This window comes from Pseudopipra pipra, chromosome 13, assembly GCF_036250125.1.
Source record: "Pseudopipra pipra isolate bDixPip1 chromosome 13, bDixPip1.hap1, whole genome shotgun sequence".
Classification (NCBI taxonomy): Eukaryota; Metazoa; Chordata; class Aves; order Passeriformes; family Pipridae; genus Pseudopipra; species Pseudopipra pipra.
Window position 1 is genome coordinate 7,102,599 of NC_087561.1, and position 16,752 is coordinate 7,119,350.

Here is a 16,752-nt window from a genome sequence, read left to right on the forward strand (position 1 = left end):
GTGCACAGCTGATGGATCCTGGTGACATGACACAGTCAAATCTGTAACAGCCAGGAATCCAAAATAATCTCTTTGACATCAAGATTATGACATGTCTCTTCCAGGTCAGAAATAGCAAATCATTATTAAATTTTAATTTTAATCTCCTGAAAGTGAGGACTTGCTGAAACCAGTTTACTCTAGAAGTTTACAGCCTAAAGTTTGGATATGAAGTTTAAAGAAAGGTCTCAGGAAGGCCTGCAAAAACAGATGGAAAAAGGAGTTTGTAGTTTTATGTTTAAATGAAAAAATATCTACCTAGCTATTTTCAGACTCATAAATGTGGAAGGCTCACCATGAAGTGCAAGATGGGTCTCAGCTTTCCTAAAATATTCCTACTGATAACAGAGAACACTCTGGAGTGATGAGAATATAAACCCGTGAAAATTAACAGAGGACACTGTCTGCCTTTGTTCTCCATATTGCCCAAAAATGCCTTACTGAGAGTTATAGGAACTCTACCTCTTACACTGTGACTTGAGAGAAATTTTCGTGCAGATGGCAGAACTGTGGGTGGAAGAGAGACCTTCCCCCACTAGGCAATTGAACTACTTTGTTTAAGTATGATTGAATAGAGGCTATTACAGCAAACAGACCAGATTTCTGAACTCTGTGTGTAAAAGGTTGCCCTGTGTGAAGAATGTAAATGCAGGAAAGGAGGGATTGTTTTGATGGCAGCTGTGTGTTTGAGACTGTTACAAAAAAGGAAGAATCATTACAGGATGAGGAAGAAAGAAGGCCTAGGCAGTCGGGGAAGCAAAATAGAAAAAAAAAAAAAAGAGGTAGCAAGGAGAAAGGCAGAAACGTATTCTATGTGGACTGGGATAAATTAAAACGAATTACTCTTATCTAACAGATCTTTCAGCAGAAATGGATAATATTCTGGAAAATATAACAGGTTCAGTCTAGTTTTCCACAGAGTGTAGATGCTGGCAAGTAAAAATAGACATAAAGGACAAGATTAAAAGTATTTTCACAGCAGGGTAAAGCCCGTGGCAACTGAAGTGATGGCTTGTGGCTTATGCAATGCATCTGCCATGTTTGCAAGGCCAAGGCAGACTTTATACATTTAAGCATCTTTTGTGCATTTCCTGTATTTAAAGGAAACCCTGGCGCATGCTAAAAGCTTTGAAAAAGAACTGTTACATTTACAAATAGTCTATGATCATCTTATGGATAACAGTGTGAAATCAAACCCACAGGAACAGGCTTTTGCTTAAGGAAGAGATTATTTATTTTGGGCAGAGAATTTGTGAAGAAAGAATCTCAATTATCATTAAAGAGACTTAAAGGCTGTACTGTACCAACCTGCTCACTGGATACTCACAAATATTCAAAATTTTGTAATATTCTGTTTCTGTTATAAACAGATCATTTACAGGTTTTCAATATTGCAAAATAACTGCATATGTTAGGGAGAAGAGGATGCCATTGCAGTGAGCAGCAAAATATGCTTCAGATTTATTTCAGTTGGAAAAAACTTTTGACAGCTTTTGCTTTGACCTAAAATCTCTTTTAAAGTGCCTTTCACTTTCAATGAAACTAGACTTTTCTGGTCAGGGACTGTCTTGAGACAGTGCTCAAATTTTGGCAAAGTCATAGCTTATTACATCAGGAAACATTTTATGACCTCCAAAGGAATCACTCACTGGTCATTGTTAAATTTTCATGACATCATTGTTTGTGGGCAAAATGTGGAGTTTAGGACAGAACACACAGTTGTAAAACTGTTTATTAAAGCCTGGGCTATGGTAGCTTAAACTGATACAAATTAGTGTGGCTGCAATTCCACCCTTCATCTTGCCATGGATCTGTTTTGCTGCTGTATTGGCACTGGCCCCTGAGTGCGTGGGCAGTTGAGTTGTTTTGCTGTGCTGATCTGAGAAAAAAATAGTAACTTTCTTTGTTGGGATCAATTTTTGCTTTTTAGAATCTTGAACTAACCCTTTTCTCACCTGCAGAAACAAAAATAACAGTGCAAGGGGTCTGGAGCAGAGAAACACGGTGTGGTGGGAAGGTGTTTAAGTTCAAAGCTGCAAAGGGCAACTGGTGTCCATATAGGCAAGGAAGGTACCTTTGCAATATGTTCCTGATGAGGCTTGGTGAACTAACACATTCTAACACGATCACATAAACCTGGCTCAGCACATCCATGAAGAGATGACAGTCTTCTCACTTTCATAATTTACCAAACTGTGAGAGTTCCTGGCTCTCCCACTGCAAAAATGAACACACAGCCAAAAAAAACCCGAAAAAAACCCCCACGAGGATACCAAGTGAAAAAAATGTTGAGGAAAAAAAAAAAACCCTGTGCTTGGGAAATACAGCCCTATTAGAAGCCTTTTCAGTACCAAAGTAAAGCTTTGGCTGCTAAAGCCTGGATTAAAAATGCAGTATTGGGATAAAGTTGTAAAAACAAAGAGTATTTGTACAGCTATCAACTCTTTGAACCAGATACAAAGGATACATTAGCTATTTTGTTATAGTTCCCAAAGCTGAATGTGGTCTTGTATTTGCAAACCCTATTGGCAATGCCAGAGACTGTCTGTTGGGTAAAATGAAAACTTGATACAGAAAATTGATGCATGAATACGAAGCCTGAACCACAAAAAACAAATAAACAAACAAATAACCCTCCAAAACCACCAAAACAAAAAAAAAAATCCACCAAAACAAAAAACCCAAGAGAAAAAAAAAATCCCAAGCAAACAAACTCCACAAAAGCTCCATCCTCCTTAAACAAATAGAACCCCCCCCTTTCTGAAAGAATACTCAATGTGAAGCCTATTAGAGCACATTAGTGCCTGTAGATGATGCAGAATCAGGTAAGCACTTGTTTGCAGCCCTGAATTGCCTCATGCAGGGGCTGGGTTGCTCTCATCTGCTCGGCTTCCACAAAGTCCTGCAGCAAGGGACATCCTCAGAAATTACATCTCCAACAAAACCTGGGTTCCCAGATAGTGACACATAAACCAAGAGCTCATTTGAGAAATATCTTGTGTATTGTAAGCTCTAGAGAGGAGGAGGCCTATGCTTCTTTCTAATCCTATGAGAAGGGAAAAGAATCTGGAACCCTAAAGCAGATGAACTTTGTAAGGGAACCTGTGAAATAAGGGTCTGAATGAAACAGGGCTGTACAGGTAAATGCAAGAATGCATAGAAGTGTGCCACTGGACGTAACTGAGGTTACTTGTAGAGAGATAACCTGCTAGCTTAATAAAAGCAATATTAAAATAGCAACATGATATAAGCATTTTAAGAGAGATGGCAGTACTGCAGTCAGGGTAAGGTAACACATGGTTGGCACACTGTGGTGGCTCACACTTGGAGGCTGATGTAGGCATGGAGATAAAGGTGGCAAATATGAAAGTCAACAGGCAAACACCTCAGAGACAGCACTTCTCAGTTACTCCCAGATCCTATTTGTTTCCAAACTATAAAGCTGTTTATTGCTTACAGCTAACTTGTATTGCACAGTTGTGCTTTAAGTTCATTGATGGTACAATTAAGCTAAAAATGACCAGTGTTGTAGATGTGGATTTTGGGCTATGGCATTCAATGGAGAGCCTCCTGAATGCGCACAAGGGAGTGAACAGATCCCAAACCCACAGGATACTACCTTCCCAAGGCCCTTCTTAACAAGACTCTTTTGTCATTTTAGGGGAAGATACTGGTTATACACGATACAGTTCTAGAAATATTTAAAAAGTAGCAAGTAAAAGACGGTTTACAAAGCTAATTTTTAGAATTTTTTTTCCCGTTATTGATCAAATCAGTTTCAAGACTGAGGAGTATTCATATTAAATAGGCCATAGGCTGCCGGATCCTCTTGTCAGGACTCCCGCAGACGAGTACAGGTCGGTGTTGCCACCTGGTGGCACATGACAGCGGTACTGCCACTTGTAAATCGCCACACAGTGCATTCACATGGTTGGACTACACCTACCACATTGAGTTACTTGCTTTGTGTAACAGCTGGGATTTGGCAGACTCTTGGAGTACTAAGTTTATCTGTTCCTGTCAATTCAACAGGTCTGCTGGTCTCTAAAACTTATCAGTTCTTGGGAGATTTTCACATGTTATCTCTTCTTGTGAGGGCAAGAGGAGAGGCAGGCACTGATCTCTTCTCTGTGGTGACCAGTGACAGGACCCGAGGGAATGGACTGAAGGTGTGTCAGGGGAGGGTTAGGTCAGATATCAGCAAAAGGTTCTTCCCCAGAGGGTGTTTGGGCGCTGGAACAGGCTCCCCAGGGCAGTAGTCACAGCACCAAGCCTGACAGAGTTCAAGAAGTGTTTGGATGATGTTCTCAGGCACGTGGTGTGACTCTGGGGGATGGTCCTGTGCAGGGCTAAGGGTTGGACTCAATGATCCTTGTGGGTCCTTTCCAACTCAGCACATTCTGTGATGCTGTGCTTCTGTTATTCTGTGATTTCAGCATATACTGTTTAATTCTTCAGCCTGCTTTTTGGTAACATTTCTCGATCCACAGCCATATGTTGGTACCTATACAACCCCTCCACAGCAATTCACACAAAGGGGGCTTGTATAACAACTTGGCCTATGAAGTGATTCCCCAGAATACTAAGATTTATTTTAAAAAGTTACCCAAATCCAATATATCTGTGCTAGAGAAATTGAGACTGCTACAAGTAGTCCCCTGTTTTGAAAAGGTTGAATAGCCACCATCCAAAATTTTAAAATCTTATGGAATTATCTGGATAGTATATGAAAATGCTACTGGATCTGTATCATACCAACTCTTTACAAATTTCAGCAGTGTTTGAAATACAAAAGTGGGAAACAGTGAGCCTAAGTGTATGCAATTTCTCTTTCTAAATCTGACAATAAAACATAATTCTCATCATACAATATGTTAAGTGGCATCTTTCTGAATTGGGCAGAGGAGGCTTGATAGATTGGTGTGTAGACTACACATTCAGCCCTGGTGATTGTATCTGGCAGACTAAAATAAGGAGTAATAAACCTGGGAAAACAAAGAGCTAATACCTAAATCTACAACTTCAACATGACAAGTGGCCTCCTGCCTCTCAACACATAAAAAAAAAACAGCTGGAGAAACTCAATGGAATTTTTCAAATATTAGCACAAAAAATATATATAAAGTAAGTACAAAAAAGCACTTCACTACTTTAAAGAAAAAACCCAATTAATTAGATTATCATATGATAATAAGCGATTTTTTCAGCCAATGGCCTGTGGATCCATGGGAGTACACAGCATAGCCTAAGAGAAGCAGCTAAGAACATCTCTGCATAGTGTCAAATGCAAATGTGAAGCACACAAGCAAAAAATAGCCAAAGGAGATCTTTCAGGAAAGCAGCAGCTTGGTTGTTTTGTACAGCATGCAATGTTCCTGTGAATTTCAAGGAAAAAACAAGCTGTAACAAACACTGGAGAGTGTTTGGCATAAACAGAAGCTACAAATGTTTGAAAGTGAAGAAGGAAAGTCAGATGTTAAAAGTGGTTAGTGAGCTATTTTCCATAAAGGTTAAGAACAAACACGTCATAAACTGGAATTTTCCCACCTTAGAGACTTTCTGCATAGCTAATGGTAAACTTAATCTTCTAGACAGCTCTGCTTGGAAAAGCTATTTGGAGCACTCTTTCAAAACCAGTCACGTCACTCTTCTCGATTGCACTATGAAAAATGTACCTCCCAAAGCTTTTAAAAATAAATCAAGTGGAAGGGCTACTGCAGACGCCGTGGGCCTTGCTTTGTTGAACTGTACAGCAGACACAGAAGGCAATAGGGGGCTGAATAATTTGGAACAGCACTGTTACTGCTTTAAAGATGTTTCGCAACACGAAAAAGGGGAGTTTAGAACTTAAATCTTCTGTGCTGGGCCATAATCTAGATAATGAATCTCCGAGTAATCAGGCAGTCATGGAAACAGTTAAGACACATGTTACTGGCACCTCACTGGAGTCAATGCATAGATGGAAAAGAGTTCTCAGAGGTTTTTCTAAATGCAGTGTGTGAGTGCTGCAATAGCCCATTTGCTCAGCTTAGTTGTTAAGTTATGCAAAAAGATCTTGATAACAGTTTCTGAGCTTTTTACTGGACTGAAGAAGCTTTTATTGCTCATTCTGCCTACTGGGCTAAGGTTTCATTGCTGTCTCTGTACAAAATGCTCATGATAATGCCTTTGTAAGTAATCATCAGGTAAAATGGCTGATTTGGAGCTCTCAGTTTTTAAAGTCTGACATCTCAAGGATTGTTTTGGGATCCTTTAGCAATATGACCAAGGTTACAGCTCAGCAGCTGAGAATCTGAATGTCTTGCATTGACAGTCAGAAATACATGCATTGCCAGTAACTAAATCGAATGGCTTCATAAGTGCAATTTTCAACAGAAATATGCAAACACTGCTGAATTTAAAATGGCTCAAGAAAAAAAAAACACATATGTTTTTTCCTGTAAGCTATTCTTGCTTTGGGAGCTCCACTGGTACCTCTGCAGATGTTAGGAGATGTTTTTCTCTCTAGTACAGCCTGGGGCACTTAGGAAAACACACTTGCCATTTGCAACAGGGTTTGGAACCACTGGGCTGAGTAAAAAGCAGCATGGGCAGCAGGTGGAGGGAGGGGATTCTGCCCCTCTGCTCTGCTCTGGTGAGACCCCACCATCCAGCCCTGGAGTCCCCAGCACGAGGATGTGGATGTGTTGGAGCGAGCCCAGAGGAGGCCACGAAAATGCTCCGAAGTCCGAAAAATCTGAGAGCTGGGACTGTCCAGCCTGGAGAGAAGCAGCCTCCAGGGAGACCTCATTGTCCTCTTAAAGGGGACATATAAAAAAGATGGACAGCGACTTTCTGTGCGGGCAGATAGTTATAGGATAAGGGGGAACAGTTTTAAACTAAAAGAGGAGAGATTTAGATGGGATATTAAGAAGAAATTCTTTAATGGGGGTGGTGGTGAGACACTGGAACAGGTTGCCTATGGAAGCTGTGGATGCCCCATCCCTGTAAGTGTTCAAGGCCAGGCTGGACGGGGCTTGGAGCAACCTGGTCTATCGGAAGGTGTCCCTGCCCATGGCAGGGGGTTGGAACGAGATGATCTTTAAGGTCCCTTCCAACCCAACCCATTCCGTGACTCCCTGTAGCGGCCCTGGCCGCTCTCTCTTCTGTGAGCTGCGGTGTCGCTCGAGAGGGCGGGAGGCAGCAAGGCCTCCGCGGGCCGCCCGTTGCGCAGCGCCCGGCGGGCACGGCTCGGGAACCGCTCCGGGCTCCCCGCTGGACCCTCCCGGTGCCGCCCCCGCCCCGCTCCCCTCACACGGCCCGGCCCCGTCAGTATCGCGAGAGCCGCGCGCGGGCCGGGGGAGGGGAGGGGCGGTGGGGCCGCCCCCGCCCCGGGACCGCCGAGCGAGACATGGACATGGACCCGAACCTGGGCCCCGGCCCCGCCGAGGAGCCCCGCGCCTCCACATCCACCGCCCCCGCCGCCGCGCAGGACCCCGGCGCCGAGGAGGTACCGCGCCGGGGGGGCCCTGCGGGTGGTGGGAGCGCACCGGGCCCCGCCGCCCCCTCCTGCGGCCGCTGCTCGGGCCGCGCCGCCCCGGCCCTGAGGCCTCCCGGGCCCCTCCGCACCCGCTGTGCGGGCTCTGCGGGCCGGCCCCGCCCGGACACACCCCTGGCCCCGCGCCGGTCCCTCAGCATCGTCGTGGCATCGCCGCCCGCTTGCGGTGCCCCCGGCCCGGCCCTGCGGCCCGGACACGCCGGTGCCGGGGTCGCTCAGCCCCCGCTCCCCTGCGGACCCCCCGCACCCCGAGCGCTCCTGCAGGACCCGTCCTCGGGAGCCCCGCTATTTCCCTTCCCCAGTCCCCAGGGAAAGCTGGGACGCTTTCCATGGAAGAACCGGCAGCTCCGAGGGCCGGCGGTGGGAGTGTGGGGCCGGGCCGAGGGGTTCGGGGCTGACCCGCTCCACCCCAGCCCGCACGGCTCGGGGTGTTCCCCTGCCCGGCTCGAGTGCCCTGGTGCAGAGCACACCCCTCGAACGAGCGCGTAGGGCTGCCAGCTGGCTCTCGTTAGTTTTTTTGGAAGAAAAACAGAAGGCTAAGGCACAAGGAATGTAAAAAAGTGACGTATTCAGGTATCCTTGGAAACTGAACAAGGTTCAACCTGAAGAGTGAATCTTATAAAAACTTAGTAAGAATGAGGACTGTGCATCAAGTATTTGTGATATTGGAGAAAATTGCAGAACTACTGATAACAGTGCAATCAGAATGTTTAGCCCAGTTACTGAAAGTCTGTTTTTGTCTGTAAGGAACACTTGAGGCTTTAATTCATTACTTATATGTACAAACAGGTATGAGACACAGTGCAGTGTAATCCTGAGCATTGCCTGGTTGTTCGCGGGAAAATGTTTAAGGGCTATTTCTCTATTAGATACAACTTATTCTGCAAAATTTTATGGATGTGAACTGATGAAAAGTCAGTACTAAATGTTTAGGAATGCCTGCATGGAGAAATCATTTGAAAGCAGTGAATGGTTTCAGATATTATCAACTTTATGCTACTGTGCCATACTGGGCAGTATCATAGAATTATAGAATATCCTGAGCTGGGAGGGACCCACAAGGAGCATTAACATCCAGCTCCTGGCCCTGCACAGCACAGCCCCAGGAATCCCACCATGTACCTGAGAGTGTTGTCCAGACACTTCTTGAACTCTGTCAGGCTTGACTGCTTGGGCACAGCTGTGACTATTTCTCTGGGGAGCCTGTTCCAGTATCCAGCCACCCTCTGGGTGAAGAACCTTTTCCTAATAATCAGCCTCAACCTCCCCTGACACAACCTCATGCGGTGCCCCTCCGCTTCCCTGCCCTTCAGTGTCTTCAAGGCTGAACAAGCCAAGTGACCTCAGCTGCTCCTTGTATGGCTTCCCCTCCAGGCCCTTCACCATCTTCTTAATGCCTTTTGAGTTCTTATTCCCAGTCATTTATTGATGGTTTGTGGGGCCTTCTCAGTTTAGGACTGTTACACTTACCAGGTAGAAATTTCCCACCCTAATACTAGTAGCACTATTTAGGGTAGTTATCAGAGATTTTACAGGGGGGTATTTTGTATCCTTGGAATACTCAGGATCTGTTATTTTTGAAACTGCTGCGTGGTTGTGTTTCTTTGTGAGGTGTTTAAATGACATCAGTTTTCAGGGGACTGTCTTAATCGCTAATGGAAACTTTCTAGAGTAGAGGCAAATTGTTACCAGTGAGTTTCCTGAGTTAAAAATGAAAGTACTTTTTTTGCTTGTTAATTGCACTGAGACATGTCCTGTTCCCTGACAAGTCAAGCCTCTAAGTGATGAAGATACATTGTGTAAAGTTTATAGGGAAAAACTCTCACAGACCTGATGAAATGTTTTGTGGTTCTGTGTTGTAGGAGGTACATGGTCCAGTTTTAAGTGAGAAGTATTCTTATATCAAAATGTAATCATTGTCAGGATGTAGATTTCTGTAGCTCAGAACATTATGCAGAAGCAAGTTTGGATATGATGCTTGTTCCTACCACCTGCCTGGTTCCACCAGCTCGAAACAGTATTTTAGTGAAACTGCAGCATATTGTCTTCCCCTGTAAGTTATGAGGAGGAGAAGGGAAACAGGAATGCATGTGTCTTCTTTGTCTCTTTCATCAGCTTTTGATAATCTCCTGTTTGTTATTTCTGATACATTGGGAGCCATTAATGTTCAACAGAAACACTGCAGCGAGAAGCAGGGGTGGGAAAGCAGGGAAACTGTCTTTTATCTTGAAAGGTGATGTATAGGATGTGATTTTATAGTGCTGTGGCTGCAGTAACTTTACATGTCAGCTTGTTTGCTACTTTAACTCAGAATGTGTTATTCACAAATACTTATTACAGAATAAATTTGATTTGGATGCCGCCATAAGTTTTATTCTTCTGGGGACATCTGAGAAACAACAGAACTGGCATTGCAGCCATCTGCCTTGGGGCTTAGAAAGATAATATTGCATTGCAATTTACTTGGAAAACTTTCAGTTAAAAGGGATACTCATAATACTGAGTTGTTCTGCTTGAAGAACTGTATATTTATCACTAACAGTTCTGAAAGTTAAGTGTAATGTTGCTTGACAGACTTTTAAATATTTGGTACCATTTTGGATTCGTTTTGCTACTTGACCCTGAATAGTTTAGATTAATTATTATTTTAATTTAATGTATTTATGGCAGACTGATACTTAAAGCAGATTAAGGTTCTGCAGTGTTACATTTTATACAGACGTGAACTTTGGCAGTTCCTTTCAGTTTATTCAGAGCATTTAAAAAACAGTTTTATAATTTAATGCATCTCAAAATATATTTATTTTTTTATTGGCAGGAGGTGTGTCAAAAGGCACACTTCAAAGGCAAATTAGGAGAACTTTCCTAAATTAGGGGAAAAAATCCACCAAACATTTTGCCAGTATCAAAGTTGTGATAAACCTGCTTTGGGCTTCCCAACTGAAGACAGAAATGAATCTTATAAACTACAAAAGTCAGCCATTTTAGTTACAGTTGCTGAAATTTGTTTCATGTGTAGTAAATAAGGTAGTTCTTTAGCTGTCTAAGAGTGTACCAGGGAGTGGTTGCTGCATGAATTGATTTGGCTGTTAATTTGTGTCTCTTCCCAGCCATATGCCCAAGAGTAGTTAAGCTGTGTTTCCAATTGAACTTGTGACTATTTATCTAGAAGTGAAAACAAACAAAACTCAACAAAGATGCGTCAGAAACTTACAGTTAGGAATCTGACATTAAGAAATCACATTTAATGTTTTAAAATGTCTTTTCAATATATTTATGATACATTTATAGAAAGATCTCTGTGAAAAATTAAACTTTGTTCTCTTTCAGTAATTTCTTTCAGTGCTTTCAACATGGATCCTACTTGTAGAGATAAACACAAGGATGAGACGAATCTCCAGCTTTCTTTTTTTCTAATCATATCTCCTCTTTAATTTCATCATGGATATCATGTTCTGCTTTTGGTGAAATAATATAATTAATGCATAATAATAGCATACTTACCATGTAGTTTGTAGGTTTGTTCAGTTTGATATCTTTTTGCTAAAAAAACTATATAGGAAGCTGATATTTATAAAATGTTTAACTTCTGAATTCCAGAAAAATGATCCCCCTTTTCAACTCAAACTTCCTCCAAAAGCGGCTAGACCTGACAAAGAAGTTGACCCGGAATATGAAGAGAAGATGGTAAGTGTTTTCATGGTGAAATATACTGCAGCTTTTTATGGCACTTGGTTGTTGGAACTAGATCAGCACAGTTACGTGGGGTTATTGCAGCCTGAATGTGTCAGAAAAAACCCTGACCAAATGAAGATTCATCTAAACATTAGTCCAGTGTGGTGTTTCTCACAGTGACAGTAAGTATTTAGTGAAGAATACGAGAACAGAGGAAGCAGGTAGTGGTAGTTCTGTTAAACACTGTCCCACTCGTCCAAGTATTTCTGTCTGCATGATTTCTGCATGGAGGCTGTGGTTTTTATACTCAGCAGTTGTCAGTTGATTTTTGGTTTTGTGGTTTCTTTTTTAGTTATCCACTCCCTTCTGTGGTAAGGAGTTACTATTCAGTGACATTTTATATTTAGAACTCCCTGTTTTGTTTTGAATCTGTCTCTGGCAGTTTTATCTGATGACCCCTTGAGTCATGTCAGAGGCATCCTTAAGCTACTTCTTAGCTGACAGAAATACTGAATCTCCCAGTTTTTCATCATACAAAAACATAAAGGTTTTAAATATTGATATCCTGTAATAAATGTGCCATAACAATGCAGAAGATACCTGTCCATGACACCAAGGAAGGGAGCTTATAGTGCTGGAGAGGAGATGTAACAGAGTAGCTTCTGTGTGACAAAGAGACAGAAGCCAGGAGGACATGGCAAGGCTTGTTCTTGAATGATACATGTAGTAAGTTATTGGTTTAAGCTGGTATCTGTATCTTATTGTATTTTTCTTGAAAGGTTTAATGTTAAATGGATGCCTAATAATTACAGTAGAGTCTGAAAGGATTGGATACCATGGAAGTCAAGGAAGAGTATCACTCTTAAACATACTTGTATGAATACTTAATGTTTAGCCAAAGAGAGGACACACAAATCTGTTTGTTGGGAATGAGTTGAGTAAATAGCTAAACTTGTTTTCACAGTAATACATGGTGAATTTACAGCTTTCCTAAATTAGCTTGTTAGTTCAGTTGTTCTAGGAGGCAAAGGGATCAGATATCAAAAGAATCTACCTTTCATCAGGGAAGAAATAGTAATTTTTTCCAGGAGATCTCTGTGAAGGTGTTTCTGTGCCGGTCGGTGCTGTGCTGTTAAGGAAGCGCAGTGCCCTCGTGTGGCGAGATCGCGCATTGCGCGTCAGGCTCATTTTGCTGCCCTTTTCTTGGGCTGGTGTTACTGCTGGGGGAGCACTTCCATGGCTGTTACCTGCAGAAAGGCTCTCTGTGGTTTGTGTTTTTTTTGGAAATGTTATGGTGCAGAACTGCTATTTCATTCTTGTAGTTTTTATCATGATATATAAATGACATCACATGAAAATTGCTTCAAGTGGTACAGCGTTACATGAAGCTTAGAAATGTCATTGAGAAGCTGATAACGATTGCATTCTGTTAGATAGTGTCTGAATTCTGTTTTTCAATAAAAATACATTTTTATGAAGAAAAGTTATCTTTTTTTTTTAAATTCTCTTCCCCACTTTGCAAACTAGAAAGCAGATCGAGCAAAAAGGTTTGAATTCCTCCTGAAGCAGACAGAACTTTTTGCACATTTTATTCAACCTGCAGCACAAAAATCACCAACATCTCCATTGAAAGTCAAGCTGGGACGGCCACGGATGAAGAAAGATGAAAAACAGAGTTTGATTTCAGCTGGGGAGTAGGTTTTATTTTTCTTTCTGACTTCTTACAGTTTCAAGTAACTTATGCTTTTTAACATATCTGTTTAGTTTGTACTTTCAGTAAATCCAGAACTTTTCCTGTTAATGGTGTATCAATTTCTTCAAAAGCTGGTTGGTGTGTGCATGCTGATCCATCAGTGTTAATATGACCTTGGATCAGAAATGCACTTGTAAACCAAATTGCCTGATTCTTGCCACTTACAATGCTTTGGTCTGTATTGTGGGGGGATATTGGAGCACATGAATTGAATTTCTTTTGTGTGATGTTGAATTAGAGGTGCACTCCAGAAGTGCTCCAGATGTGCTCCAGCTGCTGGTGAGCAAGTCAGTGGGACCAGAGTGGAGCTAGACCAGGTTAAAACAAGACAGTATGGATGAGTGGGGATGTTGGATCCTCAGCACAAATTTTCTTGCTCTGCCAGTCTGTCTGTATTAAGTATTGCAGGCAGAGCCTGCATGCAGTGCCTCTGAGGGGTTTTGGAATAACAAACAACTAGTTTTTGGAATGTTTGCAAAATGGCATTCTATTTTATAAATTTTTATTTTTTTTTTTTTAATTTGAATATGTGATTCTTCTGAACGTTGCAATTATCAAGTAACTGAGTCTAAGGCCACCACTGATATGTCTTGTATTTCTATGTTGCTCGTTAAAAAGTGCCTTAGAGAACTCACAGTACTTGTTGTCAGATTATAGTTATGGCTCTGGAGGAGAGGGCTTTATATCAGCCTTTCTAACTAAAGCTGGAATGACCCCTAAGGAATAACTTACTAACAGAACACTAGAATGTACCCACTGCAGATCAATGATTGCTTCTGTTGTAATTTGTGTTTTGAGTTTGCAGTCAGTGTATTGAAATTGTTTTGTATAAACATGACTCTTGGGTTCTTCCTTTAGGTACCGTCACCGGCGCACGGAGCAGGAGGAAGATGAGGAGCTGTTGTCCGAGAGTCGGAAAACATCTAATGTGTGTATTCGCTTCGAGGAGTCCCCCTCCTGTAAGTATTGTATCAACACTTCTCCAGCTGCTTTGATGTAATTAAGATCTGAGCAGAACACAATTAAAATGTTCTACTTAGAATTAGTATTTTTCTACTTAGAGGAATCTTACATTTACAGATGTGAAAGGAGGAACTCTAAGAGATTATCAGGTTAGAGGTTTGAACTGGATGATCTCATTGTATGAAAATGGTGTTAATGGCATTCTGGCAGATGAAATGGTAAGCAGTCATCTTTTGGAATTTTTGTGGTAATTATTGAGCAAAATGCAACGTTAAAGTGCTTATAGTATTTAATGTATGTGCAGTAGTATGCATCATTCTACAGTAGTTTGATTTTTTCAAATCCGAAATTGTAATGCAATGAAAGAAATTTTATTGTAAACGTTTGCTATCCGGTTTGCTTTGAACAACTTAAATGGCAGAATTACGTAGTAGGAAAATTGTTCAAAATTATTTCTGTATGGTATTTCACTTCAGCAGGTTTCTTCCCCCCTCCCTCTTTGCCAATGCAGGGTCTTGGTAAGACTCTGCAAACAATAGCATTACTAGGCTATCTGAAGCATTACCGAAACATTCCTGGGCCACACATGGTCCTGGTCCCAAAATCAACTCTGCACAACTGGATGAATGAGTTCAAGCGCTGGGTTCCATCGTTACGTGCTGTTTGCCTTATCGGGGATAAAGATGCCAGAGTAAGTGTTCTACAGTTCAAAAATGTTTCCATTATTTTGCAAAAGTATCATTTAGTTATGTGGAATTTTCTCTAAGCTAATTACTTTTTTACAGTATATTTTAATAATCTCTAACTATATTAATGTTGAAAATGCAAAATGTTATGCTTGTAACTATGAAGAAAAAGTACAAATCAGTAGATGAACTAATAGACTGGGATCAAAGCTCTTTGACTTGCCTCTTTCTCTGTTGTCTTCCTCTTCGATTTTTGCACCTGTTTTTCTTCCATATTTGCAATGTGACAGCGTGTACTCATTTTTCTTTATTGCACTCACTTTGTCACCTCTTTCTTCACTTTTTTTTAGGTAACTCCTCCCACTCTTTACTTGTATTTTATAAGCCTGTCTTGCCTTGTGACTAAGATTTTTTTGTAGAACTTTTCATCTTTCATTGTGAAGGCCGTAAAATAGATATGGGGTGTTTTTCTAACTTGAAGGGGATCAACAAGCTGGATGTTTCTGTGAATTCTGTGGCTACTAATATGGATTGCATGACTGCCTGTTTACTATTTGAGGGTAGAAGGGCTCTAGAGAGGAAATAGGAGCTGGCAGTGTGCCCAGATGGCCAAGAAGGCCAGTGGCATCCTGGCTTGTATCAGGAACTGCATGGCCAGCAGGACCAGGGAAGGGATCATTCCCCAGTACTCAGCACTGGTGAGGCCACACCTTGAATGCTGTGTTCAGTTCTGGGCCCCTCACTACAAGAAGGATGTTTTGGTACTGGAGCATGTCCAGAGACGAGCAACAAAGCTGGGGAAGGGTCTGAACAAGGAAATGGCCTCAAGGTGCACCAGGGGGACCTGTATGTGTGGCTTTCCCATAGGATGGTATGAAAGGATTTATATGCCTAGATATGTATCCCTTGCAAAACAGAGATGGGGCAGAGGAATGAGGTATTTAAGAAAGAGAAAAGATGAGTGGGTTATGTGAATTAGTTTGAAACACTTTTGTGGATTGTGACTTTGGACAAGTTAGAGTTTTTTCCCCTACTGGTTGTATGTACTGTGTTTAAATTACAGAGGAATTATGCTGAAGAGTAAATACTTAATTTTGAATAGGAGATCATTTGTGTTTTCCTTAATCCCAGCTTTCTCTGTGCCTGAAATACAAAGGATTGAAGGGTTTTGTTACAGTATCTTTCAATTACTGAAAAGATGTTTCATAATCTTTTGTGTGCTAGTTTAGTTCCTCAGTAATGTTGGTGGAAAGAGTTTTCACTGAATGTCATATAAATTGTTCATATTTATAAGTGTTTATTAATCTAGTTCTTCTGCTTTAGGCTGCATTTATCCGTGATGTTATGATGCCTGGTGAATGGGATGTTTGTGTTACATCATATGAAATGGTAATTAAAGAGAAATCAGTCTTCAAAAAATTTAACTGGAGGTACCTGGTAATCGATGAAGCCCACAGAATAAAGAATGAGAAGTCTAAGGTAAACTCGAAATTGTTTGATGCTTTGAAATTAGTTCAATACAAAAAGATTCCATCTGATTTGTGCAGATTTTAAGTGTTAGGTGTGGTGTTTTTCAAAATAAAAGCCATAAGCTATTGGGTGGTAAATATGAATTTCATGGGTAGCTCACTGTCTCTAAATTTTATTGACATTGTCTTAGGTGTCAGAAACTGATGAAGATTCACTGTGCTTATCTGTACATGGTGATGATAACTATTTGTTGTATTTCTAGCTGTCAGAGATTGTACGTGAGTTCAAGACAACAAATCGATTGCTGCTTACAGGAACTCCTTTACAGAACAACCTCCACGAGCTGTGGGCATTACTCAATTTTCTGTTACCTGATGTCTTCAATTCTGCAGACGTAAGTTGATGTTTGGAAGCACAATGTTGATCTTGGTATTTTGATTCCCAGGCTGCTGTCTGTAGAGGAGAAGAATGAACAGCCTAGTAAGAGACATAGGTTGTGGAAAACCTAGATTCAGGAGAAGCTCTGTGTCTTACCAAACTGTAGACTGCTTTTGCTCTGCCTAGTTAAAGCAGTGCATTCTGTTAGTGTAGATAAGGCCTCAGAATAGTAATAGCAAATGTAATATTTT

At 41.5% G+C, this 16,752-nt stretch overlaps 1 protein-coding gene across 2 annotated transcripts in view; it reads left to right on the forward strand.

Annotated features, from left to right (window-relative positions):
* The first annotated feature begins 7,329 nt into the window (after positions 1-7,329).
* SMARCA1 (SWI/SNF related, matrix associated, actin dependent regulator of chromatin, subfamily a, member 1) overlaps positions 7,330-16,752 on the forward strand; it is a 32,079-nt gene continuing 22,656 nt past the window's right edge. Inside the window, exons 1-8 of one of the 2 annotated variants that reach the window (XM_064669845.1) lie at positions 7,330-7,528; positions 11,177-11,263; positions 12,779-12,945; positions 13,863-13,963; positions 14,085-14,185; positions 14,479-14,658; positions 15,977-16,132; positions 16,386-16,517. In XM_064669845.1, coding sequence (XP_064525915.1) covers positions 7,430-7,528; positions 11,177-11,263; positions 12,779-12,945; positions 13,863-13,963; positions 14,085-14,185; positions 14,479-14,658; positions 15,977-16,132; positions 16,386-16,517 — 1,023 coding nt within the window. In that variant the 5' untranslated portion in view covers positions 7,330-7,429. The remainder of the gene's footprint in view (positions 7,529-11,176; positions 11,264-12,778; positions 12,946-13,862; positions 13,964-14,084; positions 14,186-14,478; positions 14,659-15,976; positions 16,133-16,385; positions 16,518-16,752) is intronic. The other variant, XM_064669844.1, reaches the window with a different exon arrangement.